Source organism: Pyxicephalus adspersus, chromosome 2 (genome assembly GCF_032062135.1).
Source record: "Pyxicephalus adspersus chromosome 2, UCB_Pads_2.0, whole genome shotgun sequence".
NCBI lineage: Eukaryota > Metazoa > Chordata > Amphibia > Anura > Pyxicephalidae > Pyxicephalus > Pyxicephalus adspersus.
In genome coordinates this window covers 84,029,788-84,056,982 of record NC_092859.1, presented here as the reverse complement: position 1 = coordinate 84,056,982, position 27,195 = coordinate 84,029,788, and the positions used below count along the sequence as shown (strand labels likewise).

The window sequence follows — 27,195 nt, the reverse complement described above, 5'->3', positions numbered from 1 at the left end:
CTTACCTGAGCAGTCTTTATGGTTATTCAATGCTTCTTAATAATAGATGCAGATTTTGTGTCTATACTTGGCTGAATAATATAATATAAAAAGGTATTTAGTCAATACCAATATATGATATGTAATATATACAATGTGTGTGTTTACTTCCATATTTGCTTAGTGTCACAGATAATTTTGGTAATTGTGCGCCACAAGTGCTTGAACATAGCTACTAGAAAGCTTTTATTACTGGATCAATGCTAAGAAATATGACATTGAAAGCGACAAATGGTATGACTGTGCTGAACTTTTAATTTTAGTCTGTTGTGGGCAGATTGTGTTTCGAATGTGACAGCTCTAGTCTAGTTATGCAGACAATAGTTGTCATTGTCACTAATCTGGCAGTTATTTGGCTCCATTCTGAGCCAGAACACATTCTTTCTCCTTCTCTCAGTCAAGCTGCAATGTTGGACACCTAAGTCCTGTCTTCATAGTGGGTGATACATTTCTGGGGGGATTTTTGCTGAACACCAGTAGTGTAGATTTGTGCGGGGAGCAATTTGCACAAGTGTTTTCTAATACAATTGCCTGGGATTTGTCCTTTTACCGTATATATGACTACACTGTTTACCTTTGAACACACAGTAAATCCAGACCAGAGGCATGGTAACATAGGCCTCATAGAACAGCAAATCTCCTGTATTATAGGGACATTGTACAGAGAAAACATGGAGCTGCAATGTCTGTCCATTACTTTCAAAATGTCAGGCTGCTTGGCTGTCTTGCCGACCCAGTGGCTTCAGATATGAATTACTGAGCCTAAATCAAAAGTTCTGATTTTACCTGGTGCTTTTATTTTTATGGTTTTTATCTTAAGGTTAGGAAGGGTGCTTCTTTATTTTTATTTTTTTCTTTTAGTTCAGGTTCACTTTGAATTGTCAGTCTGTTACTCCTAGCAGCATGTGTGTACTGGATGAAAATTATGTGCAAATTCAACATGTTTAAAACAAAAAAAAAAATGGAAACCTGCTTGATCCTAATCACAGATCTTTATAACCATCAAAATTTAGTGTTTTTTTGTGATTCTGTATTGGATAGGAAGGTTTCTAAGTAGTTGTTTTCCTGTCAGTGAAACAAATGAATGAATATTAGAATACTGGATGAGTCATTAGGAGGGCAGGGGAAAACTACTCCAAGTCAGAGGGTGGCTGGTATTCTGATCTCTTTATCTACATACATTTTCAGACTTTGCCACCTACACAAATCTTAAGTTTGCCTATAGATTTTTGTTTTATCTTGCATGCATTTATAAACGATTGTCCCAGTTAAATGTTTAGAATAAAGAAAAGCACTGGTTCTGTAATTGCAACCAATATCCACCTGTTGAATAGAATCAAGGATTTAGGCAGTCACTATTCCGGATTGGGTTCCCCCCGTAGGTAATATTAATGATGAGGAATGTGGGGTCAGTCATAGCCAGACCCAGCATTTACCAACATGATAAAAAGTCAAGATTTTGCCTGCCTTTCTTGTCCACTTTGTGCTTCACCCTGCATGGTCCTAAAATGAACAGAGTATTATTATTTGAATGCTTATTAGAGTAATTCTCCATGGCTGATTCACTAAATTAACTGGGTCATGCCAATAGTAGCTGCAGTCTTTTTCCTGGATTACAGCCACAGCATTTAGCCATTCGCATTATTATATCTACATAAAACCAATTCTTGATTCCATTAATCATGTCAACATACACAAACCGAATACAGGTGATAGACCCTATAAATTTGAAATATTGATGATCCATTTCCACTGAACTTTATTCTTTCTAGTTATGCTTATTTTCCTCTATGCTAGATTTGTGGTTTTTATTTTGTAAGCATTGATTTTTAACCATTTTGGATTTTTTTTTTATATATATAATTTTTTTAAAATACAGTAGAACCCTGGTTATCCGGAGTTTAGATAACTGGAAAATTCAGATAACCAACACCCGACAGCTCCACTTTCTTGATTGCTCCTGCAGCCCTAGCGGAGCTGTGGCATGTGTTCTGCAATCAAGATTTAGATAAATGGTGAGGAGCAAAAAAAAAATGCTTTTTTTTTATTTATTCCCCTACATAAAAAGTATTTAACCTTTACAGTGTGTGTTTTTTTGGTGGGGGTAGGGTTGGGACATCTTCAAGTTCAGCGTTAAACTGTTAGAAGATTTCAGAATGCTTTATTTAAGTTTTATATAGTGCTGAAGCTTGCTAACAGGATGTTTAAAACAAGGTCACATTAAGATCTGTGATTTATTATGTATAACCATAAGGTGAAAGGTAATTTACAGTCTTCAAAGCTGCTGGAAGCTGCCTGAAAGCTTTGCAAAATGCTTTGTAAAAGTGTACACATTGCTGTTATACAAGAAGGGGCCAATATGTACAAGGCTTTAAGTTGATGTAGTCAATTTAGTGACTAGAGTTTTTAATGGTCTTGTTCAGCCAGATCAATGATCACTTATATATGTGTTCAGATTAGTAGATACGTTTATTTGGTTGCTAGGCTGAATATCCATTTCATTAAGGCAAAGATTCTACCCATCCTGATGAATGGTATTTCATATAAAATATAATGCATATTTTAACTGATACAACCTTGCACATAATACAGAAAAGTTAAGTTAAAATATACATGAAATACCTAAATGCTTTTAGTGAATGACTGAATGAATGAACAAAATCATTAGCCATTGAAGATAAAATCACAGAAAGGATTCAATAGTATAATTAGGTTTTAATCTTGTGTGTTTTTTCTTTTTCAAACCTATTAAAAAAGTATTATTCGTATAGTTTAAAATACCAGTTTTTACTTTTTCACAAATACTTTGAGTCCCATCCTTGGTGATGCCAATGTAGAGGTGAAGTTTTTATTTTTCCTTATTGCATGCTGACTGGTGGCATTTAGTGGCAGGAAAAGTTTATTGTGGTTGACAGCTCTGGACTTTAAAGTTAGTATTGCTGTCACTTTTTTTGATACATTCTTGGCATCAGATTTAAAGCAGAACTACAATTTTCAATTGAATTTATGAAAATGAATATATACGAGCTGAAATTGCACATTCCTCTTTGAATGCTTTTTGCATTTACAAATCCTGATCCTGGTTTAATAACAATTCAGGATGGTGGGTCAGCAATTCAGAAATCATTGGCTATATGCTGTTTTTGGTCAATGACTCACAAAATTTTAACGCATGGATCATAAGACAATCACAGTGCCTGCAGTTTTTAAAATAAACTAGCAAATTAATCCAATTTGTGAATGACTAAGTTGGATCTATGTGGTTTTTTTGAAGTGTGTCATTAGTTATGTGGCTTATGCGGTGCCATAGTGCCTGTGTATAACCAAGGGTTTTAGTGAAGCTTCAGAAATTTTTGGAGTGCCAGAGAGATTGTGGTTGCCCATACATTTCACATTCACGACTTAGCAGGATGCCCTGTGTCAGAATAGAAATAAGGCTTTAAATAACTTAATTTCCTCCTGTTTGTCTTTTCTTTCTTTAAGCTTCTGCAAGTATATAAAGTGTTGGTGCTATATATAGTTTTTTGTGTGATCTGCTGTTGTTTTAATATGACCTCAGACTAAGAACTACCCTGGTGTAATGGCTTGTGGCATTAAGCAGCTCTTTGCAACCATTCTCTTTAAAAACATCTTTATCTTTTTAACGTTCACTTGTTTACTAAATTGAAAGTACTTTTTATAACCTGCTACCCCCCATTAGCATATTACATGTCTGTGTTTTTTTATTCTTCTTTTGCAATATGCTGCATCGACAGCCTTCATTCATGCACAGAAATTCAAATGAGATGAGACTATTAACTTCATATTATTTATGATGACTTCAGGGGATTATATTCTGGCTGATTTGGCAGATTCTCCCATGATTGAATGAATCACATCTTCCAAAAATACATAAGTGCCCTGATTTATTTCCCACAACAGCATTTGATTCCGGCTTAATGATCCAAAATCGGCCTGGCGCATTCCTCTCTTCATTTCAGAAGGCTAAACCGGGACAGATAAGTGTCCTCATGTACATGCTGTTCACAAAGGTAGCTAAAGTGATTACAATATGGTAATAGAAAACATATGTACCAGCATGTTAAAAACCCGAGGCATACTGGAAAACCATTATGCAGTATTCTGTTCTATATGGTTATTGTATCACAAACCTTTTCATTCCCAGATTATTCATCGAAGAATAGTTTGTTGTTGGGCCCACTGCTTTATTTCCAGTGCAGTTTGCTGCAAGATCCAATAAGGTGTCACATGAAATGGGTTATGCTGCTGGCAACAAGATCTCAGCTGGGTTTGCATGCTCCTCATAATAAACCAGCAATCTATTTAGGCTATGTAACCATAGAGCCCTTTTACTTTTTAAAATCTTTTTATTGTTCACTGAGCAAAGTTCACCCTTGCCAGACTGTGCTTTACCTTCGGCCTGTTGTTCCTCTTTGGAGCCAAGTCAAGAAAGAGCCATGTGCAGCCTAAAAAAAAATCTTTATTTCTGCTTGGCTAGTTTACCTCCATGTTCTGCTCTTATAGGTCCTATTCACACCAGGCAACAGCAATAGCATGTAGTAAAATGCCTTTGTTACTGCAATGTGTGGTAACGCTCCTTATGTACTTTGGTGTATTGTTTGGCCATTCATTTTAAAGGTACATCAATGTGCGTAAGAACATTGTTTAATGCATGTTAAAGCCAGTGTTCTAAAAAATGTACAAGTGTAATTAAAATATTTAAAAACCTGCTAAATGAATTTAAAGAATGCAAAATGCTGTGATCTTCTAGTGCCCAAGTGCTGTTCTATGAATGGCAAGCAAAGCCTTGGCTGCTATAGTTTTCGGCAGCTTGCATACCATCCTTGCTCTTTGCACTGCCTAACCGGTCTGAATATGTCAAAATATAAAATCGGATGGAAGCAAAAGCTACAGTATTGCAATCATTCTCTCTTGTGTTTTTATTTTAACCTACTCTGAAAACTGACAGCTACTTCTGGTTGTTAGGAGCAACACCTCCCCTTTCGCTTTCTGGAAAATTTTTGTTTGTGTAGGAGTAACAATTTGTAAATGTCTTTGATGATTGCGAAGATTCCTAAACCCTCGGATAAAACCTTAAAATGTGGGAACACGTGGGCTGTCAGTGCAGACCTTTCTTTATTGTAATGTCATTGCCAGCCCATTTTTGCCTTTATTCTGACTTTAACTGCTGCGTGTTTGTTCTAGTTTGGTGTCTGAGACGGCAAGGCAATAGGCATTTTTCAGGGGGAGGTTAGCAAGCACAAATTTAGCTTAGTCAGTAAAAAGAATTATGATTGAGTTAGCTGGTACCTTGCATTTTTGTGTTTGTTTAATATCTAGAGGTTTCTCTATTGATACAGGAGATTGGCGTTGTGTTCATTTTTTTTTTTATTACATTACAGCAACAATGAAAGGTATTATAAAGCTACTTTTATTTTAGATCTTTTTAATCTTCCTAGAGTTCAGTTTTTTTTTTAAAACATATTTTTTTTAGTTTTTCAAGGGTATAAAACAAACAATTACAAAGTAAATGCATAAAATAGGGGCAACCCCCTTGGGGTATAACAGTTCCTGTAACTTATTCTCATATCTTTAGACCTATATAACAATGACTCCAGAGGTTGTTCTAGGGTAGGGGTTGGCAAACTCCGGCCTTAGGCCAGATACTGCCTAGCAGGTTTTTTGTTGCGGCCTAATGCCCCCCTGGCCGATCCAGCCCAATGCCAGGTTGCCTGCGGATCAGCCAGGGGGCGTTAGGAACTACCAGAGCCGCCCCCTTGCAGCCACTTCCCTATTTACCGTGGCCGGTGTTGATACTTCCTCTGCCGTGGTAAAAAGGGAAAGCTCCCTGAAGGTAAATCCCTCTCCACTGCAGTGCATACAGAGGAGAGGGTTTGCACTTCCGGGGGCGTTCCCTGGTGGTGGGTGGAGCCATCAGGGCGGGTTCGGCCCAGTGCGCTCCCGCCCACCCCAAAAATGGCCTAGTGGCCATAAAACATTGCCGACCCCTGCTCTAGGGTGTTTAAAAAAAAAACAAAAAAAATACAATAACCACTAAGAAGTTCAGGTTTAAGGAAGGCATGCAGCATATGAATTTCTTGGTCAGAAATCAGCCTAAGGCTTATTATACTGAAAAGTTTTTTTATAATTGCTTGGATGATTGGTAGAACCTCTCTTCTGTCATGCCAATTCACTGTTCTGCCAATGGTTTGCATTACCATCTGGTGCTGCCTTCTTTCTGTACCTCTGTCACAGACCAGCAGAAAGCAACAGATGTGTAATACTGGTCTCCTGAGGTGACTATTCCTTTCCAATAGTGAGTCTGATTGTTGCAGTAGTTTATCTGAAATTGGCCGTGATCACACCTGAACAGTTTCCTATGTATTCATAAAAACTGCAGTGTTCATGCTTCAAATGTATATCCAGCTGTCAAGTTTTGTAGTTTAGGCAGGCAATTATAATAAGATTTATTTAGTTCTTCCTCTTTCTTTTGTTTGTTTCTTATGTTTCCATTAAAAAATAGACCTCGATAACTCAAGAAAATATAGCCTAAGGGAAGTATAGCCTTTACAGGGAGAAACAGTTTCACAGCTTTCAGGGTTTAAAAGATATTTTTATTCTGTGTTAAAATACAGTACATTCAACAAGTTTTTCTCGGGGTCTGTGTTGTGGCGGTGTGAGAATTACCTGCGTCATCAACCAGATTCATGAATGTCAATAAGCACTCTTATGGGTTTAATGGAAGCTGGAGACAAAACCGGATTTCTGGCCTACATTTATTCTTTCAAGCATCTTTATCACGCCTATGATTTTCTCTCCAGGATGGAGCAGCTGTCAGTGATAAAGTATGATGTTTACCAGTGAAAATTGGACTTTGAAGATGTTGCTGTATCCATCATTCATGCTATTTAATTTACTGCACTTTATTCTGTGTAGAATTCATTTGTCATCCTGCGAAATAACATATTTAAAATATTTGTGAATATACTACTAGTGAAAGATGCAAATACTTATAGCAACGTTCTCTAGGCCCCTATATGAAATTCACAGAATATTTTGGAGCTTGGTGTATAAGGGAGAATTTATTTGACCCGTGCATACATTTGGGGGTAAATTCATCTTGCTTTAGTACTCCATGGTAAGATGCACATGCTGCCATGTGGACACCCACATTCATCCTAAAATGCTGAATGTTCACCAGAAGTGTACATCTGGAGACTGAGGTTGTGGACTGTTTTCAATAATCAGCCTGCGGTCCTTTTTTTGTGTATGACATCCATACATCCTAATACATGTCAGGGTGCCTGGTACTGTGGTGCAATGGGGCACATGTTATTGTCCCATTTATTTCTGTTTTTCTTACAGTTTAGGACTTTCCACAACTGCAAAGTGTCCCTAAAAATGAGGTTACCTCTAAGCATATGCCCTTATACCCCATGGTCTCTTCAGACATCTCTTGCCTGAGATTCTAGAGGGAAACCAATTGTTTTGTGTTTAATATTATTTTTTCCCAAATAAGTCGGCAGAGATGTCTTCTTAGTACATAGGTTTACATTATTCGCTGAAGCAATCATGCATGTGTATATTCTGTTTTGTAGCAGAGACATTTCAGTTGGTTGTTTCTTATGGCCATCATCTCGTGTCAACTGCTATCCCAAATCAACCTTATGTATGACTAAATTATTGTGAAATACAAATTTCTTTTCAACCAGTTTCCCAAGCAGGCACATTTCTCAGCTTGAATGTTTTCTGTTATCACTGTCAAAGAGACAAGCATCTGTCAACTAGAAACAGTACATCAAGCTCAGCTATCAGTCTTTCTAGGATGGGAAAATGTACTGTTCATGGCTTAGTTCATAGGGAACCAAAGTTTCTGAAATTCTAATATGCACATCTTGCCGTTCAAGAAAAGCTTGGATAACTGGTTGCTTTAAATAGGTTTTTGAGATTATAAGGTTGACATGCTTCAAGAAATGCTTGGCTGGTCTACCACCCCACTCCAAAAATTGTGTAGGAGTCTATTGAAGCTAAATATACAGCTAAATACATATATGTGAACTTTTATTTGCAAAAGGAGATGTAATTGTGCTCCTCCAGGTTGCACATCAAGAGTTGTCCATCTCCAATTACTGCAATTTAGCAATGCAATCTGCTCCTGGACTCACCCCCAACTTTAACTGGACAGTGAAACGGCACATTGATGAGGTATTACGTTCGTTTTTCTCTCCTGCGAGCAAATTCACTAGCTGGGCTAAAATGTCACCTATTTCTTTTTCCAGAATGACTATTGCTGTGACAGGAATTGTAGGAATTTGGATTTAAACTAGATTATGTTCATGTGTTTTTCTTATTCTTTTTAGAAATGTCAAAAGTTTGCATTCAAATGAACTAACAAAGAGCAGATAATAATTTCTGCATTACAGTTGCCAAAATTGCACAAGATTTTAGCTGGATGGATTATGATTGTTCATTTTCCATTTAAGTTGAATTTTACCTCCACTATTTGTATTACAACATCCAATCTTTCTCATTTTATAGGTCCGAATATGGATCTTTATCTTTTTTTTTTTAGTTTCCACATGTTCTAATCTGAATGAAAATAAGTTTCCACCCTATATAGTCAAATTTCTTAACACTATATATAGAACACAATTTAATACAGTGAAGCTTACCAGAAGTAGTGTGTTCTTTTTTCCCCTTGGTAATTCTTCCAGTGTAATAAACTTCTGCCCTAGGATGTAGTAAACCATTTTTGTATGATATTTTTCATATTAAAAAAAAATCTGTAATTGCAATCTTTATTGAAATTGTAATATATTATACTAACAAATGTCATTTAGATCAACCCTAAAAAGGAAGCACATCTCCTTAAGCAATACCAGTGGAAATGTTTGCTGATGTAACTGAACAAATCTAAACCAGGATGTGAATGTGTGTGTGTGTGTGTGTGTGTGTGTGTGTGTGGTTAGAGATGGAGCACATTTCTCCTATTTATCATTTTCAAAAACAAAGCATATTTATGGTTTCTCAGTCTCTTACCCAGTTAGAATTATTAGTCTCCCCTTTTTTTTTCACAATGCCTTCTAGGTGTCCATCTGTCTCCATCAACCTTACTAAAAATGTAGTTCTTGTCATAGGTAATCTGTTTATACAGGACAAAAAAATAAAATATTTAAACAGTATTAATTAACAAAAACAACACAAATATATAAATGAGGCAATATTAAGAAACATATTTGAGGAAGTAAATATTTTGTATGATAGGGGCCCGCATTACACCTGATGTATCCTTTTAAGATTAGATAATAAATCTGAAATCAATAGTTTTAATGTCTTTGGCCTGCTGACTTAATGTTCATCTGTATAGAGACAGAACAGTTTGGGGTTAGATTAGGGTCATGCTGATACAGCTTAATTCATATACAAGCATTTGAAGACCCAAGGGCTTTCTTGTTGTTCTGTATGAATGATTCCATATGTTACAGTAAAGTATTCTCAGAATGTAGCTTCCTCCTTTTCTTGTTGTGTTCATGTGGATTGTAAAAGAGAAATATCCCTCCAGGCAGAAAAATTTCTAGCATCTGTTCTGGTACTGTATATATGTTTTATAGAGTTTTTAAGGAAAACCATTCAGGCTTATGAAAACATGTGGTGTAGTAGTAACGTGTTATATGTGCTGTTTTTCTGTGGTCATTTAACATTGCTAATGATGTATAGGATAGCTTTTTCTATAATTATTATTAAACTGCATATACATATATATATATATATATATATATATATATATATATATAAATATATATATATAAATAAATTAGTGTGAGCATCTCTTCCAAAGGGTAAATGTTGCCAGCCCGCCAGCCCACTAGACCATACAGTGGAATATATTGGGATATCTAGGCAAACAATGTTACAAAAAGTTTTGCTCTTCGTTACATGTGCTTAAGCCCACAGGTTGGTTAGTCTGAAAGAACTCGATTGATCTATTTGCCTATAAAGCTCCTACCGTTTTTTTTCTCTTCTTTTTACTTCTTGTATTTATATAAAAAGCGAACATATTATGCAGCAGTGTACATAATAATATTTAGTCTTTCGGACGTCATACCTCCTATATATACCAGATAAAATAACAAAGGAAAGACTTTGCTATGGTTGTTATGTCTGGAGTGAGTTTTGTAGAGGATTTTGGAGAAAAGGGCCTGCAGTCCAGAGATATATAGGCAGTAAAAGTTGAATGCAAATTTTTGCTTTTACTGTAAATATTGAACCTGTACCTCTCTCCCCCACCTCCTCAGCATCTCTATCGGTCTGTCTGGCACCCATATCATAATGTATATGGATAATGTGTGTTTTATGTTGGCCCGGTTTTAAAAAAAAAAAAAATGACCTGCTGCCAAGATATTAAAAAAAAAAAAAAAGCAAAATAAATTTGTAACTGGAGTTAGTGGCAATTGGATTATTCATATGTTCAATATGTGTGCATATGAACAAAGTGTATTCATTTTTTTCATAGGGTAAGGATATATTAGGTATATGGATACCTAATAGATCCATTAAACTGCTTGGACACCTTTTTTTGCTGCAAGTCTTAAAGTAAATCTGAACCCTGTCGGGTTCGATTGATTGAAAGAATTGGGTTTCTTTTACTGCAGTGATTCTCAAAATGCAAAGCTTTTAACGGAGTGTTTTTTGCTGTCTTCATGCAGGTTTCCAATCTCAGTGGTTCATGCTTCAGTGATCGTTAGATGTATACAACCTATATAGCAGTGATTTCTTTCTTGCTACTAGTATTTTTTATTTTTTATTTTTTTTTTGCTACATGTAAAGGAAACAGAAGACAGGAATTACATGTAATGAAAACCGGTTTTTCTGGTGATCATTGAAATTCTGTGTGTGAAAAATGGTGAGCGAACCGTAGCAGATGAAACATGTCTACATAGCTCGAATATTTCTTTGTACTATAGGGCTTATCTATATGTTCACATTCGGTGTTATGTGGCATGATGGCAGCTTCAGCATGAGACAATTCCATCTCATATATGAAGCTTGCTTAACATACAAACCAACAGGCTGGCAACTAAATACTAAGTGACATACAAATACACAAAAGGAAAGGATTTTTTTATGTGATGGCAGTTTTGTGATCTTGGCATTTTTTCCGGACAGTACAACCTCTACTAGAGCTGCAACAAATCTTGGTAAAAAAACTCCTCTAGCCTGTAGCTTGGACAATGGAGGAGAGACAGTGATGGGTTGTTAATAGTTCCAGGTGTGCAGTAGAAAAGCCAGACAAGTTCAGATCTCATTTCCCAATCTGCTGCTTTACAGGGGCCTAATAGAGGCTGATACCAGACAAATTCTGGTACTTCTGCTTTTTTTTTCATTACATAGATGCCTCACTTCTCCATGTATACACACGTGTCCGTACTTCTTCCCCACCAACCCTTTACATAGCATTTAGCAATTATAATAAGTTACAAAGACTTTAAATATTGTGACAATAGCAAGATTGTGATCATACATACAATAGTCGAATAATAACCTAACAATTTAAATATCAACCAATTACATGTCTGAACTGACACAATTAGAAACCTCCACAGTGACACAGTCAATACAGCATTGACAAAATATCCACAGGGACAGAATTCCATACCAACACGAGCACAAACGTGTCCTCAGAGACACAATCATTAACACACCGACTTCTGACATAACCAAAAACATGTCTGCAAGGACTCATACTGCAAATGGGGAGTATATGAAGGGCTGTGGATATGAGAGGAGCCCCTATTTCCTGCAGGTTTGGGCAGTGTCAATACCAAAGTTAATGTGAGCAGTATTACCTGGAAGGTGATAGTGGGAGGGAGCAGCAGGCAAATTTAAGGGGTACAGGACTCAGGGCAGAGACTGCCTAGGCTGAAATTCTGCTCTACCCATCTACTGCACTATGAAGAAAATAACCTAAATCCAACAGAGCAGCTTGGCCTAAAGAGTTTAAAAAAAAAAAGGTTATGACCCAATGAGCCGAAACAAGCGTTCGAGAAGAAGCAAATTAATGAACAGTAACTCATGCATTAGACATATACAGAAGCTCTATCTTGCCAACTCAGTGTCTTCTCTTGAAGTCATTGGTGAATGAAAACTCAGTGATTGGAATATTAGATTCTGACACGAAGACAATAAATGTCTAGAGAAGTGACTTACCTGTACCTCATGAATTTTTAATGCAATGATCTTATGATGTGGATTAGTGCTAAAAAAAAAACCTAGCTAGCTAAAATGAGTATATAGACTTTTGTGCCAGTACCATTGTGATTTCTTTTTTTGCGTTCAGTCTGGGGAACCAAAGTAAAAAGCCACAAATTGCAACACCCCAAAATGGGTGATTAAAAAAAGTTATTAAATCATGCTCCTTGTTTTGTCTTATTTTTTAAAAAAGTTGGCTTTTCTTTTTCTCTTTCACTGGATTTTCTTTCAAAGGCCCCAAAAATTGGTTTGGAGTGAAAAATCTCATCCTGTGTTTACACTGGCTTTTTCTCCACATGGGTGGTTTGCTCTGAGGTCTTCTTTCTTATAAAGTTAATCTAGCACTTTTATTAGTTTAATTAAGAGAAGTATAAAGTTAAAAACATAACTCTTCCAGTATTTTGTCAAAAGATACCAATTCACATGAGGGCATTTAAACACAAAAGGATCTTGTACATGTGATTGTTGAATATAAAAGTACATCCAGTATGGTGGCCTCCTACCAGTGCTCTCTTGGCAGAAGGCCTAGAAAGAAGCAATGATAATTTTAATGGGTATGCATCATCAGACATGGCCTGTTGCTTGGTTCATGCCACATTCCTTTAGTTAGCTTGTAATACATAATAAACTAAATGCTTCTTTTAGTTGCTTGCATGTATTGAACCATTTACATAAGGGGTATGAACAGGAGGCATACGTTTATAAATGCCTTCTAAGCCAGCATCAGTATGTCTAAATTTTATTTTGAATTATAGTGTCTGTGATTAATTTGTGCAAATCCAAGGTCATTCTGCCAAATCCTTGTAAACAGGGACTCGGGAAATTCCTTTTTTTTACACAGCCTGTACATTTGGCACTCTGCAGTATGGAACAACGGAAGACCACTTCCCTTGGTATTGAAATGACTTTTTCTAAGGTTGTGATAAGAATAACTGCCAAGTTGATTTGCAGGTCAGCAACAAATATTTATGCTCATGCACTTTTTTTTATGTAATGGTAAAAATTTTTTTTAGACTTTCAGGGCAAGTGAATATATTAGTGTAGCGCCCATCCCTTAGAAAAAATAGGTATTTGATTCCAAATTAGGGGAATTACATTTTGACTATTTTAATCCACCCAGAGTTGGGATTTAAGTATTGCTAGAGCCATAGAAAATTGCCAGTGTAGTTGCTAGTATTGTGTATGCGGAGCACCCCACAGTCTTTTCCTGTTTATTCTATTCAAAGTAATTTATATTTTTAGAGCTCATTTTTTTAAAAGGATAAGCCCAGGAAGAACAGATGTTCAGATTGGTGGTAGGAGGGTATAATACAATCAAATCCACAGACAAAAAAAAAGTAAAAAAAAAATGTTTTCAAAAGATTTATATTTCCATGGCCTACTCATTCCAGGAACTTTGGCCCTTCATTATTAAAGTTCTTCAAGGCAGGAAAGAATACACTTTCACCAGTGAAGCTAAATAATTGAGCAAACCTTGAATGGATTTCCTAAAATCAAGCTATTTGTTAGCAAATGTTTTCAATCCTGGACCAGATCCATTCCAGGTTTTCTGGATCACCCGGCTTCACTGATGCAAGTGTATTCTCTCCAGCCTTGGAGTGCTTTAATAAATCAGGTGCTTTGTGTCAGGTAAAAAGCTTTTTTAACAAAGACGGGGAACTCTTTATTTGATTAGCAACGTGTATCACGCTGGAATCCAGTGAATGTTGATGGTCCTGATTTTAGAGAAGTTATTTTGAATTGCAATAAACTTTTTTATGCTTACTGTCATATTTTTTTTGAACATAAAGTAAAAAATTTGAACTTTTTATTGAAACATCTTTTACACACTTCAGTGAACTTTTACAAGACCCTTCATTCAAAAAATATTCCCTTAAAACTAAATGTGGATTAAATGTATTTTATGCATAGTATTTACCTGTAAAAGCCTCCCTTATAGACAAAAGGATTGAGATTGATCGCAGCTGGGTGCTGCCAACTTAAAAGTGATGTCAACAGATCCAGCAGACTCTGAGCTGTCACCCAAGTGACAATCTATAGTCTTCCGCTTTTGGTCCTCCCCTGGCAACTATATGAAAGTTTATGTAGGGAGCTAAAGAGGTGGCATAGGAGTGATGGGTAACGGTACACTGCAAGAAATGGAGAAATCTTTGGTTTACATAGAGGGAGAAGGTTGTGCTGGGGAGTTGCTTCTTTCTGGAATAGTCAAACTTTCTGATTCAAAGCCTTATTGCACGTGAAATAAGTTATGGAAAGTCAAACACTGCAAGTAATACTTTTTTTGTGCTTTTCCTTTGGATGTTTACAAGCTGGTGGTCTCTTTAAAATTCTCAATGCTCTTGTTTCATCAAGTGCTATATTATGGTCTACGTACATGAAACTTTCTTTAGTATTTACAGTGATAAAAAAACAAACCGTAAGAGATGGAGAGAATTATAATACCTGTCAGCATGTTTGCAGCATTGCACACTGCATTTTAGCAGCAAATTTCAGACCTTTTTTTTTTTTTTTTTTTTTTATTCCAGTGTACAATTCATAGATTTGGGCTGCTGCGTTACTATATCGGTGGAAATTTTATAAAGTGCTGTTGTTCTCCAAAGAGGTTTCCAATTTGTTGCTAAGCTATTTGCTATATTTTGCTCCCAGTGATTCAGCTGATTTAATTACTGGGAACATGACTTCCAAGTCAACTCTACTAGAAGCAGAATTATTCTAGAAAATAAACTTCAGCTTTGTTTTACTTTTGATCGGCATTTACAAAGCTTCTCAAGTTCATGACACCTTTAGTGTCTTTAACTTTGTTAGGATTTAATGGTAGCCATGTATTTGTTCAGGCAGAAGTTATAGAGCTTTGAAAACAAAAAATATACATGAAAATTGTGTATTCAAAACCATAGTAAAGGATACCTACAGGAACAGATTCTCTGCGCTCTCTTAAGTTACTATCAACCAATAAGACCAACTATATAGCAACAATACCCACGTAGTAGCAGATCTGTTGACTTGATCCAGGAGTTTATCCCTGTGAGCCCTTGTGTGTCCAAATAGGTTTTCCAAAAATAATCTGTTGAAAGCGATGTTTGGAGTCACTTTCTTATACTTTACTCTTTTTGTTGTTTTTCCATGGTTCCTGTCCCTGTACTGTCTACTTTGAACTTGAGGCCAAGCAATTGTGTTTTATGTTTCCTTTCATGATCCTTCAACATAAAATTTTGAATACTTTTTTTCCATTTCCTTTTAAGACTGTCAAGTTGAACAGCAAGTTGTAATCTCTCTTTTATCCAATTTGGCTGGCTATCTAGGCATGTTGCACTACCTACATAAGTGTCTTGCCCGGCGACTTGCTGTTCAGGCTATAGCACAGCCTACATGGTGGAGGTCACATGCTCCCCCGCCATGCATTAAACTTGGCAGCTTTGATAAAGAGAGATGGGTATACTTTGACAATAATGGTAGGGAGAGAGTTGGGAGTCCCTGACTTCGCAACAGAAACAGTGTTCCTTTAGGGTAAACCTTTATATTCTCCAAGTACATGGTACCTTCTAATTTTTATTTTTTTTTATTTTTTTTTTTTTTTACACATTGCTTTTTTACTAAAATATTTCCACTAACATATCTGCTACTGATATGAAATTCTCAACTTTTCGAAGAAAAGGTAACGGCTAAGCCCCCATCTTCCTCTCTAACCACTCTCCCTGTTGGCTGACCTATACAGACAGCAGTAACACATACCTGTCATAAAGGACAGAGATATCTGGCTACACCCTTTTCCTGAGGCGGAAGACATAGACACCCAACAGTGTCTTTAGAGACAGGCTGGACTAGTTTTTTCTTAATTTTTTTTTAAATTAGTGAGTTGTTTATACACTCAATAGTTCATATATAGAGGTACTTTCTGCAAACCTTGTTAAAAGAAAGGTGTGTTTTAGAAGAAGACTACAAAATCAATTCTATAACTGAATTGTAAAACTGAAAAGGCTTTGTAGAACAGTTAAATGGATGTAGAAATAGAAATTAACATTGTAAAGCTTTTCATTGCAAGAAAATAAATTATTCTGGTAAAATTATTTTTAATGATTTATACCGAACATGATAGTGGAGGCATTGTCCAATTAGAACAAAAAAATAAACCTTGAAATGTATACAGGGGATCAGTGAATAATTCAGATATTACTGCAGTTCTCCAGTCCATTTGCCATGCACTAGTTGATCTGAGAATATTATATAGCGATTAATAAGCTTTTGATAGACAAATATTCACTGGCACACCAGTTGTCTAATGCTTGTCAAAATTGTATTTAATATGACAAGGTTTTCTGATCTGTGTTCCAAGGTCTTAGAAAGGACTGAAAACCAAATGTATAGTCTTTATTGTGATATTTGAGGGTGAGGTTCCTAACACTACAAGCAGCTACAGAGACCAGAGATGGCTTGTTTCATTGCATTATGTGAAGGTTGAATGTCCATAATCAAAACAAGTGCAAGATACTTTTTTTTTTTTAGCTTTTTTTTAAGCATTTTTATGTTGAATATTACATTAATGTTGATCTGTAAAAAAAACTGCATGTAGCATTAAACAGGGACATGTGATACCATTTTTATATTTAATTCTTTATATAGTTTGTGCATGAATGACCCTGACTGCAGAGAAACATTGTATAATTTAATTATTTGAGAAGCACCCAATTTAATGCCTTTTACAGTTGCATATAACTTTTTTTCAGCTTGCATATCTCAAGGTGGCTTGGCTTTTTCATAGTATGAAGTAGTAAACATTACCACTATTCTGAATGTAGTGAAATGTAAAGTTATGTGAACCCTGTTGCTTGCACTATGTTGGCTGGGCAGCTGTTCACCTCTAGCTATCATCATGTATATCACTGGCTAATCTATGGTAAATGTGTCTATTATGAGTTCATGAGTAAGTGTGTAAAGGCCTGGTACTAATTGTGTGCTCAAACTACCGATCCAATTGACTTTCTAATTGATGATCTATAACTTGCAAGGCCCAGAACACTGCTCACATGTATGAGATTGTGCCTTTCCGATTGTCTGTTAGATGGACACCAATTGGTATTCCAAACAGATTTACTTTAAAGATCACAATCCACAGCCACATGGAACTCAATAAATTGTTTTTTGTTTTTTTTTGTACAATTGGGCAGCTGTTGAATTTGCTGTAAATGCAATCATTTTATTGGATCATAAGTGAAAATTTGTGTGTGCAAGCTGAAAATGTTAAAATGATCTGTGATTTATTACAGAAACTTAGCTTGGGGCAAGTGATTAGCTAAGATGAAGAACTAATCTTTTTAGGTCTGTAGACTTTAGACTACAAACTGTCAAAGGTTGCTACACTTTCCCGGTGATTGTTTAGAAGAAATATCTGTCCAAATATGTTCATTGTTGCTTAACCTCTGGAGGCAATTTAGTCATTGGCATCTGCCTGCCATAATTACAGGACGAGGAAAGTGACACAAGTCTCCAGTATTTCTTCCTGTCCTCATTATAGTACACTGAATGTTTGCATGTTAGCAAAGGAGACTTCTAGGGGAGAGGAAGTCTCTGTTCTTGCCCGTCAAGGCATTGCTATGCAGCGTTGCTGTGTCACGAACGTGAGAGCTCTTTCCCCCATAGTGCTGCATCTAAGGGATAAAATGTCACTTGCCAACCCCATCTGTTACACAGCAAAGACAAGAGAATATTATGTTACAAACAATATATTATAATGTATGTAATCAATCTTCCAGTACATAAATGTGACTGTCATTGTGTTCTATATATGTTTCAATTTACACCTGAAATAGTGATGTTGATAAATTTGCTTCAAGTAATCAAACAGCCTGAACTTTATAGTTCTATATGTCAATGTCTCATAAAAAAATATAGATGGAGGTTGATAAAAGACTGCAATTACTGGTAGATGTCCAGCAATATTGATGACATTCACAAAATACACAAGCCCTAAAGTATTTTTCATTCTGATAGAACTCATCCTATATGTGTAGCCAGAAAAGGGAGATGACCAGTGTACCTGGAGCACTGGCCTTTGTAACAGTTTGGCATTGAATTATTTAGGCTGGAGTCTGTTGCGTGCATGGTCAGGCTGTTGAATGAACAATGTAATTTGTAACATTTGAATGTCATTATATTATGCAAAGTCTATTTTAATGGCATTGATGCTTGATCACACGTTTAGAAGTTGTGAAATTAATGAAACGTGCCAACTCAAGAAGCATAACCCCAGAGATTCAATCCCTCATTCATTATATTAACCGTTTTGAACTTTAGTCTATTTTGCAATGAAAGCTGACCATACACATGAGAAAGCAATTATTGAGGACTAAGCCAACATGCCCTATTGAACACATGTTGGTCAATAGCCTATTAGTTCGTCACTGGACTATGTTGTACAGTTTTTTTTCTCCCAAATCAATACAGAATATTCTGAAAATAAACAATTTATAACCTGTTGATTTCCTGTGTGTGCACCATATACTGGCATGAATATATGTAGTATCGATCAGTCTCTGCATAAAGTCAACATTTATTCAAACCAATGTTCTCCATTTATAATTAGGTTGATGTGTAAGGAAAGTACATTGTGTTCTTTTTTACCAGTTGTGGGAGGTTTTATTGGATTACACTGGTGCCTAGACTTTCCTGTGTTTAGCAGGGCCTCTTGTACTGTGTAACCGGAAGGTGCACCACTTCGGTTATATTTGTGCTAGCTGACAGCATTGTTCACTTATTGCCATGTGAACATTTTTTTATGCTTGTTTGGCGTCAGGATTTTTCTGTATTTCTCTGATTACATAATAAGAGGAAATGTTCTGTTTATGGCATTTTGTGGATGTCCTTTATCAGGGGGTACTTAACTTTAGTTCTCTAGAGTTATGCTGACATTAAGAATCTTGGCAAACCGAGCTGTGAAAAAAGGTAGTAAATGGTGTGCCTTTTATAGAATAGGTTTTTTATATTTATTTAAAACCGTTTTTCTATAATAGACAGCAAACCTGCTGTGTAATTTGTACACAATACCCTACCAATAAACATCTGCAGGTATAATTGTTGTACACAAGTTTAAGTAGTTTTTCACAACAAGAAGTCATAAGGTTAACGTTTAGCTTTACAGCTTTGGATAAAATAGTGATCAAGCCCCTGACCTTTCCAATTATCAATATTTTATTAAAGTTTTAAAAACTTTTTTTTATTAGATTTTTTTTTTGGCTCCATGACATTGCTGGGTCTCTGCTTGTATGTACTTTCCAGGCAATACATTACAGCTCCCTGCCTTTATTCCTTTCAAGAGCCCTCAGCCCAAAACATTCAATCCACCTGCCTGATATTTTGTGGACTTCCCTTTGTTCTATCCAAATGTCTCTAACCCATTAAGACATGGACTCCACACAATCTTTTAACGGTGTTGTGTAGTATCCTACACCAAGATATTAGGAGTAGATTCTTCCAGTCACACTGCCTCTGCTGACCTGCCTTCTTCCCATAGTGCTGCCATATCTTCCACAGATAAATGATGTACACCCACCTGAGCATATGACCTAAAGCAAACATGGATTTTCAGGCCAGGTCACTTTTTCCATTGCTGTTTGCGCTAGATTTTGTCACAACCCCATTGTACAGACTTTCGACAATGGACAAGACCTGCAATTTTAGAAATGCTTTGAATCCATCAAAATCAGTCTCTTTCTGATCTTTTGAAAATGCAAGTTGTCTGGCTGACCCTGGGATTAAAACTTTTCAAAACGATTAATAACATAAATGCAGTTAAGATCTTCCCAGGAAAGACTGGATTCTTATCTGCTTAGTGCTTTTTGTATGAACTGCGGTCCTGCTGTAGTTGGCGAGATGAACTACTTTAGGTTTTATATGCATGAATGGCTCTTTAACACTACAACTTCTCTTAAGGAAACAACCTGATGTGACTATCTGGGATTTATGTATCAGCTGTTCAGTGGAAATCTGATCATCTGTCTGTTTGGAGTGAGCATTATTGGATGGGGGCTATACTGTTTGGCATTCCTCTTATAAGCAGACTTAAACTTTGTATCTAGACCAGTTTGTGGAATTTTGTTCATATGATGAAATGTAGCAGGTGGTGGATATTATTTTATTATATTGTTTTTATATGCTCATATGTGGTGAGCTTTAGCAGTTTTTTATTGAATACTTTTTACTGTGTTGGGATTTGTTCCCCGTATTTTCAGTTTGGTACGCTGAGCTTGATATAGTGTCCGATATACAAGAAAATTATTAATTGCATAGAAATCAGTGTCTGCACGGTCTCACTATGCAAAGCAGTGTGTTATGTTGCTACAACACACTTGCTGCATACATTTCTGTCTGTTTTTGTGCAGTGCCCCATTGAGTGTTGTGAATGGTGTTCTCATCACAACCAGGGCTGTGGAGTCCGGGTCACTACATTTTTGCTAACTCCAGATATAATATTATTTTTTATTACTATTAAACTATATTTTATATAGAATCAACATATTACACTGCGCTGTACATTAGATAGGGGTTGCACATGACAGACAGATACAAAAAAATGACATAGGAGGCGGCGAGGATCCTGCCCAAAAGAGCTTACAATCTAGGAGCAGGTAGCTCTGTTTCCATTTGCTGCAGTTTAATGCACAGCATGCACATTTGGTATTGTATTAAAGCATTAGCAACAGTTCCCCAAAAGTATGGAATTTAAAAAAAATATTATGACATAACTTTGTGTATGTTTTTATATTGACTGTGTTTTTCTACTCTTATGTTTTCCTATTAATAGTATTGACTTGAGGCTTTCCAGTCATATTGTATTGACTAAAGTGTACTATTTAAATACTAGAAATAGAGTATCTTTTCCTGGAAATATTACCAGTGTTCTCCCTAGCCCTTTTTAGCTGAGCGCACCACCCAGCACTTTCCAGTAGTCACCTGGCTGTTTTTGAGTGGTTACAAAAAAGTTGGGTCACAACTGTATGCCACCCACATACAGCTTCTTCCCATCCATCCAGCTTTAAAAAATTGTTTTGAGGAGAATACGGATTACTATATTTTATTATGGATTGCTACATACAGACTACAGTGGGTACAAAAAGCAAATGCAAAATATAATTCTTACAGCCCTTGTAAAGTGACCTTTTATACGACCTAATAACAATAAAAAACAACAAAAACAGTGCTTGCTAACTTCTGTGATCATTTTTCTTTAAACCATGCCAGTAACGGATAAAATCCTGAAAATGCTGATGTAAAGAGTTCTAATTATTTTAGTACTCCTAGACGCATCATAATTTGACCAGCGATGTAATAGTGACGGTGTAATTGCAGTATGTGTGCTTTTAAAGAATCTTTCTTTTTCTTTTCTTTTAAAAAATAGTTATTTTCCTTTTCACTAGCGGGATGCATCTCCTAGCAACCAGATAAATGTCAAAAATCTAGTCAAAGTGAGGACTCATGAAAACAAATACCTGTTTTCTTTTCTTTTTATTTTGTGTCGTAGATAATTATCAGTGACTGTAAGTTTGAGGCACTACAGTACGGATGATGGACCCTTTCCCGAGACTTATGTACATTGTCATTAAAATTACTGCATTTTATGAGGGAAAATGTTCATCGTTTCTTTACAAGTATGGATGTTGTAATACAGAGGTCCGCAATCTTTTTCGGCCACTAGGTCATTTATGAGGTGGGCAGGAGCACACTAGGCCGGACTCTCTCTGAGTTCCAACCCCCACTAGGAACGCCCCCCTGAAGCGGGGCAATGCATATGCATACAGAGGGGAGGGAATGTTCTCTATTTACAACAACCGGCGTTAAAACTTCTGGGAAGAAGGGAGCTACAGCAAGAGGAGGCTCAAGATCCGCATGGGCTCCAGAGCTCCGGTAGTTTGTTTTGGCCTAATCTTGGCCGGTAACCCACAGCTCCGGAGCTGCACGTTGCCGGCTGGCATTAGGCTGGATCGGCCAGGGGGCGATAGGCCAGAACAAACTACTGACTAGGCCGTATCTGGCCTAAAGGCCAGAGTTTGCTGACCTCTGCTGTACTACAAATTGGAGAAATGAATAGCTTGTTCTTAAAACCTGGATTTACTTTTTCCTGTGTGGTGCATGTTTTCTGACAATAATAATGACCTAGGCTGGAATGGGGTAAATTATTTTAAATCTGTGGATTAGAATAACATGTTTCTTTGCCAGCTAGAGGGAGTTGTTAGGGCTGAAAGTGCTCATCTGTTAGGTGCCCATATGTTCAGAAAATAAGGAATGGCTGCTAGGCTGGAGTTCTGGCGTGGGCTTCAGAATTGCTGGGTTGGAAAGATGGCCAAGGACTTTCTGGAAGGCTGCAAGTCCAGGTTTAGGTGCTGTAGATTGATTGCTAACCCAAAATTAAAAGGTTTGGGTAGCCATGGGCTCAGGGAGTAGAGTGTAGGAGGCGTTGAGCCAGCTGGGCAGGGAAGCTGCATATGGTAGGTCATTTGCAAGAAGATGAGACTAGTTGTACGGGTGAAAAAATCTATTCAAAAACAAAAATTCTACATATTTACCCCTTTTACTCAACCTAAAGTGGAGTTAGTCTGGGATAACATAAAAAAACTTTTCACTTTTCCCAGCTCCTTATTTTCAATTTTCTTTAGTTATCCTGTCAGCTTTTATTCCAAAGTAATGCCATCTGTGTGGGAAGACACAATGACCCCCTATTTTACAGTAAAATAATGCTAAATGCAACCATATTGTTTGGTTAGGTCATATCCTGTTCAGAGGGAGATCTGTGTTTGGGAAAAAAAAAACATTGTGTTTCTTCCAGTCATTTCACTTGTCACTGGCAGTCTTCCTGGTCTGTTTACACAGTAATTAAAGGTTTATCTTTCCACTCCTACATCATTGTGCATCAAATACATTCTCCTCCCAGCATGAATCCAAGTCTAGCAAATTTCTGGCTGCCTAGCTTGGTGGCCTCCTAGAAAAAAAATAGCACCAAATCTTTTAAACCTTTTGGCCAATTTGGGGGAAAAAAAAGGTTTGATAGCAAGTAATATTGGTGTGGCAAATCCAAAGGAACTGAAGGGAAATTTTGATTATAGTTCCCCTTTAATACACAATCCTGTTCTGAGTCTTCTCTGTTCTGTTTACAGAAAGCAATATCCCTGTTTGTGTTTCCAAGACTTTGTTTGCATGACATTTGACACCTGCTATTACCTGTGCACAATGATATCTTCTCAGAATCCAGAAAAGAGGCTGTAGGTGATTACTTTGGCTAGGTACACACATGCAATAATTGTCGTTGGAATTCAGCGATTGACGACCAATCGGCCGATAATCTTTAACAAAAAAAGTGCACAACTACTGGCCAATGACGCCGAGGAATGAGGAAAGTTGCTGGAAACGAACAACCGTTCTGGCGGATCTGATACGACGATCGTTCACAATCTATTGTGTGTACTTGGGCATTAGTGGTCCGATGCTGCAGATCACTAAATGGCACTTTTTTTGTGTTGTATTTAAACCTAACCCACAATGATAGAAAGCTGCCTCTGCTTTAATTACTATACCCACATCTCACAGTAGTGTGGTGGTCAGTAAGAAGAATGCCTAATACATTGTTATCCAGTGGGAAGAATGTCACTTTTATGGAGGGTAAAAAAGATCATTGGTGTTAATTAAATTTGTTCAAGGAACACCTAGCAACTTCTGCAGGAACCCTGGGTGAAAACCAGTGCTGTAGAATAAAACCACATACATTGCTATTTCTCTGAACTGTACTGCCGACTGCCTGGCCACTACATATAATTATTCAAAGTGGTTGCACTTATACTCTGTTATTTATTACACAGAGAGCAGAACACTGTTATTTAATTACTGAGCTGCTGTATATGCAAGCGCTCCTTTCTTGGAAACAGACTAATACAGAAATCCTAGCTAAGGCTTTATCATTTATTTTGATAGGTATAAATTTATTGTAATATGCATAGCTATGTTTAATGTTTGCCTGTAAGCTACAATAAAGGTGTAGACTGGCAGCGTCGGAGGTGTGCACAGACATGTTGACAGGCGTAGCCTTATGTAAGGTGTGCGAGTATAAACTGCTTAGTAGGCAAGTGCAGAAGATTGCCATAAATGACCTAAATGGACTGACAGTGATTTAGATGTCTTTTGTTTAATTATTAATGAATGTGGCTTAAGCGCTTTTTGCAAAGAGGGGAATCCTAGATTGTTATGTTTTTCTTCTATCTTTAGGAATACCTATGTTATGTCTTCTAATACTGCTTGGTCCAACATAACTGCTAATATTGGTTATAAACTTTATTTTTCTTTTGGTCAGAAAGTTTTATTAAAAAGTATAGTTACATGCTTATGTTCCAGGTCAGACAGCCAGGTAATTGGCACTTCCAAAAAGTGGTCAGCAGTGTCCTATTATATATTGCTTTGTAAGGTAGCCCATGAGAAAATGATCTCTGGTAGTAGGTGGTCTTCCTGTGGCCGCATGCATTCCTTTATTATACATTATAATATTCATACTTACAAATTGGCCAAACTCATACTTTGGATTCCACTAAACATTGTGTAGGATAAAATGGGTGTTCCGTACCATACCAAAACCAATACTACTGTGTGACATAATCTACTTTTTTATGATAAATGTTTGTGTATGACTATAAATGAGTAAAATGGTTATCCTCTCTTTTAGGTGGACAGATCTGATATGAATACACTCAGCTTGCCTCTAAATATCAGACGTGGAGGATCAGATACCAACCTTAACTTTGATATACCTGATGGCATCTTGGACTTTCACAAAGTCAAACTCTCGGCTGATAGCCTGAAGCAGAAAATTCTTAAAGTCACTGAACAAATTAAAATTGAACAAACAGCCCGTGACGGCAATGTGGCAGAGTACTTGAAACTAGTGAACAGTGCTGATAAGCAACAAGCAAGTCGAATTAAACAAGTATTTGAGAAAAAGAATCAGAAATCGGCTCACACAATAACACAGCTACAGAAAAAACTGGAACAGTATCATAAAAAGTTAAAGGACATAGAACAAAATGGCTCTGCAACCAAGGCTACAAAAGACACTTCCAAAGAAAATCTTAAAGACTTACCACATTCTTTAAAGGATCTGAATGCTAGTTCTAGGCCTACTGAACACAGTAAAATGGGTGTACCAGGGGTTTCTTTGACTCCGCCAATGTTTGTTTTCAACAAGTCTCGGGAGTTTGCAAATCTTATTCGTAATAAATTTGGAAGTGCTGATAACATTGCTCATCTAAAGAACACACTGGATGACTTTCACCCAGAGAACAATGCCAGGAACTTAAGTGGGAGTGCTACAATAGTTACTAAACCCAAGTATGTGAGCGATGATGAATGCTCTAGTGGGACCTCTGGCTCAGCTGATAGTAATGGAAACCAGGCATTTGATGGAGGGCGGACAAATACAAGTGATAGCCAAGGAGATCTTGCTGTGTTTTTAGAAGAGCTAAGAGAAATTAGAGAGGCTCAATCTCAGCTTGCTGAAGACATCGAAGCACTAAAAGCACAGTTTAAAAGAGACTATGGATTTATTTCCCAGACATTACAAGAAGAAAGATACAGGTAACTAACAATTTATGTGTATGTTACGTCAACTACTAATGCTCGTTTACCAGGGGTTTGTAATTATTGCTTCTTACTATTCACCAGAGGTTTTTCCAAGTGCACCATAAATTAAGCTTGTTTTCTAGCCTTTCCATTTATGCATTCATTTGTGATGGTGTACCTATGAGCAGCAAAGCACCCTCAAACCATAATTTTTGGGCCACCATGCTCTGCAGTGTATAATGTTGTCTTCAGTTTGCCTTAAACAAATATACTTTTTTTAAAAAAAATATTTAATTATTGTGGCCAAATAACTCTTATTTTTATTTTGTTCTGGTATTTGCCTATATGTTCAGTGGTAATGGTAGGTTTACTTGGTTGTTTCTTTTGACCAGCAAAGGATTTTTTTTTTGTCATACATCCTATGCAGCATGATCGGTCCAATCCTCAAATTGTAGATATTTGCATTTTGCTGAAGAGTTGCCTGCAGACCCTGCAGTGAAATTTTGGGGTTCTTGGAGACCACTTTTAACATCAAAACAGTTAGCTATCAGGCTGAATTTGTTGAGCTAGACTGTCCTAGAAAATTAACAATTGTATGAAATCTATGCCACTTGTAGGTTATTCTCCTTAAAGGTAAATAGTTACATATTAAATCACTTACTGTTTAAATCCCTTGTCATACTCCACCACCTTTTTTTCCTAAGGGCATTTGAAAACTCTAGCTCTTTGCACAATAACATAATACATGACAACAATAACAAAAAACAGACCCTAGACATCTAAGGTTTAAAATAACAGGTTACACCTACATACTCCCTAAACAGGTTCTATTCATTATCACTTAATCTTGAACACCTGATTCAATTGTTATACATCTAAAATGGTGCTAATATTTTGTTCTATGTAGATTATAAGAATAAGTTCACCATGCACACTCACCAGGCACTTTATTAGGTACACCTAGCTAGTTCCAGGTTAGACCACCTTTTACCTTTATAAATGAGATCATTTTTCATGGTATAGCAGCAAGGTGCTGAAAACTCATAATGACGGCATCAGAAGACTTGTTGGCTGCACATCCATGATGCAAATCTCCTGTTCCAACACAATCCAAAAGTGCTCCCCTAGATTAAGAGCTAGTGACTGTGGAGACATTTTGAGTACAATTCATTGTCTTTAAGAAACCACTTTGAATTGATTTGAGCTTTGTGACGTGATATGTCATCTGGCTGGAAGTAGCTATTGGAAGATGGGTACACAGCAGTCCTCAACTTATTGTTATGGTCTGCAACAATACTAATGTAGGCTTTGACATTT

At 36.7% G+C, this 27,195-nt stretch overlaps 1 protein-coding gene and 1 long non-coding RNA gene across 2 annotated transcripts in view; one reads left to right on the top strand and one right to left on the bottom strand.

Annotated features, from left to right (window-relative positions):
• TMCC3 (transmembrane and coiled-coil domain family 3) overlaps positions 1 to 27,195 on the top strand; it is a 47,529-nt gene that overhangs the window by 4,778 nt on the left and 15,556 nt on the right. Inside the window, exon 2 of the mRNA XM_072401262.1 lies at positions 24,986 to 25,893. Coding sequence (XP_072257363.1) covers positions 24,986 to 25,893 — 908 coding nt within the window. The remainder of the gene's footprint in view (positions 1 to 24,985; positions 25,894 to 27,195) is intronic.
• Positions 6,658 to 25,563, bottom strand: LOC140323865 (uncharacterized). The gene is made up of 4 exons (XR_011919455.1): positions 25,401 to 25,563; positions 9,079 to 9,181; positions 8,712 to 8,770; positions 6,658 to 6,990 (listed from the first exon to the last, which is right to left on the bottom strand). It is a non-coding gene; the product is annotated as an uncharacterized lncRNA (long non-coding RNA).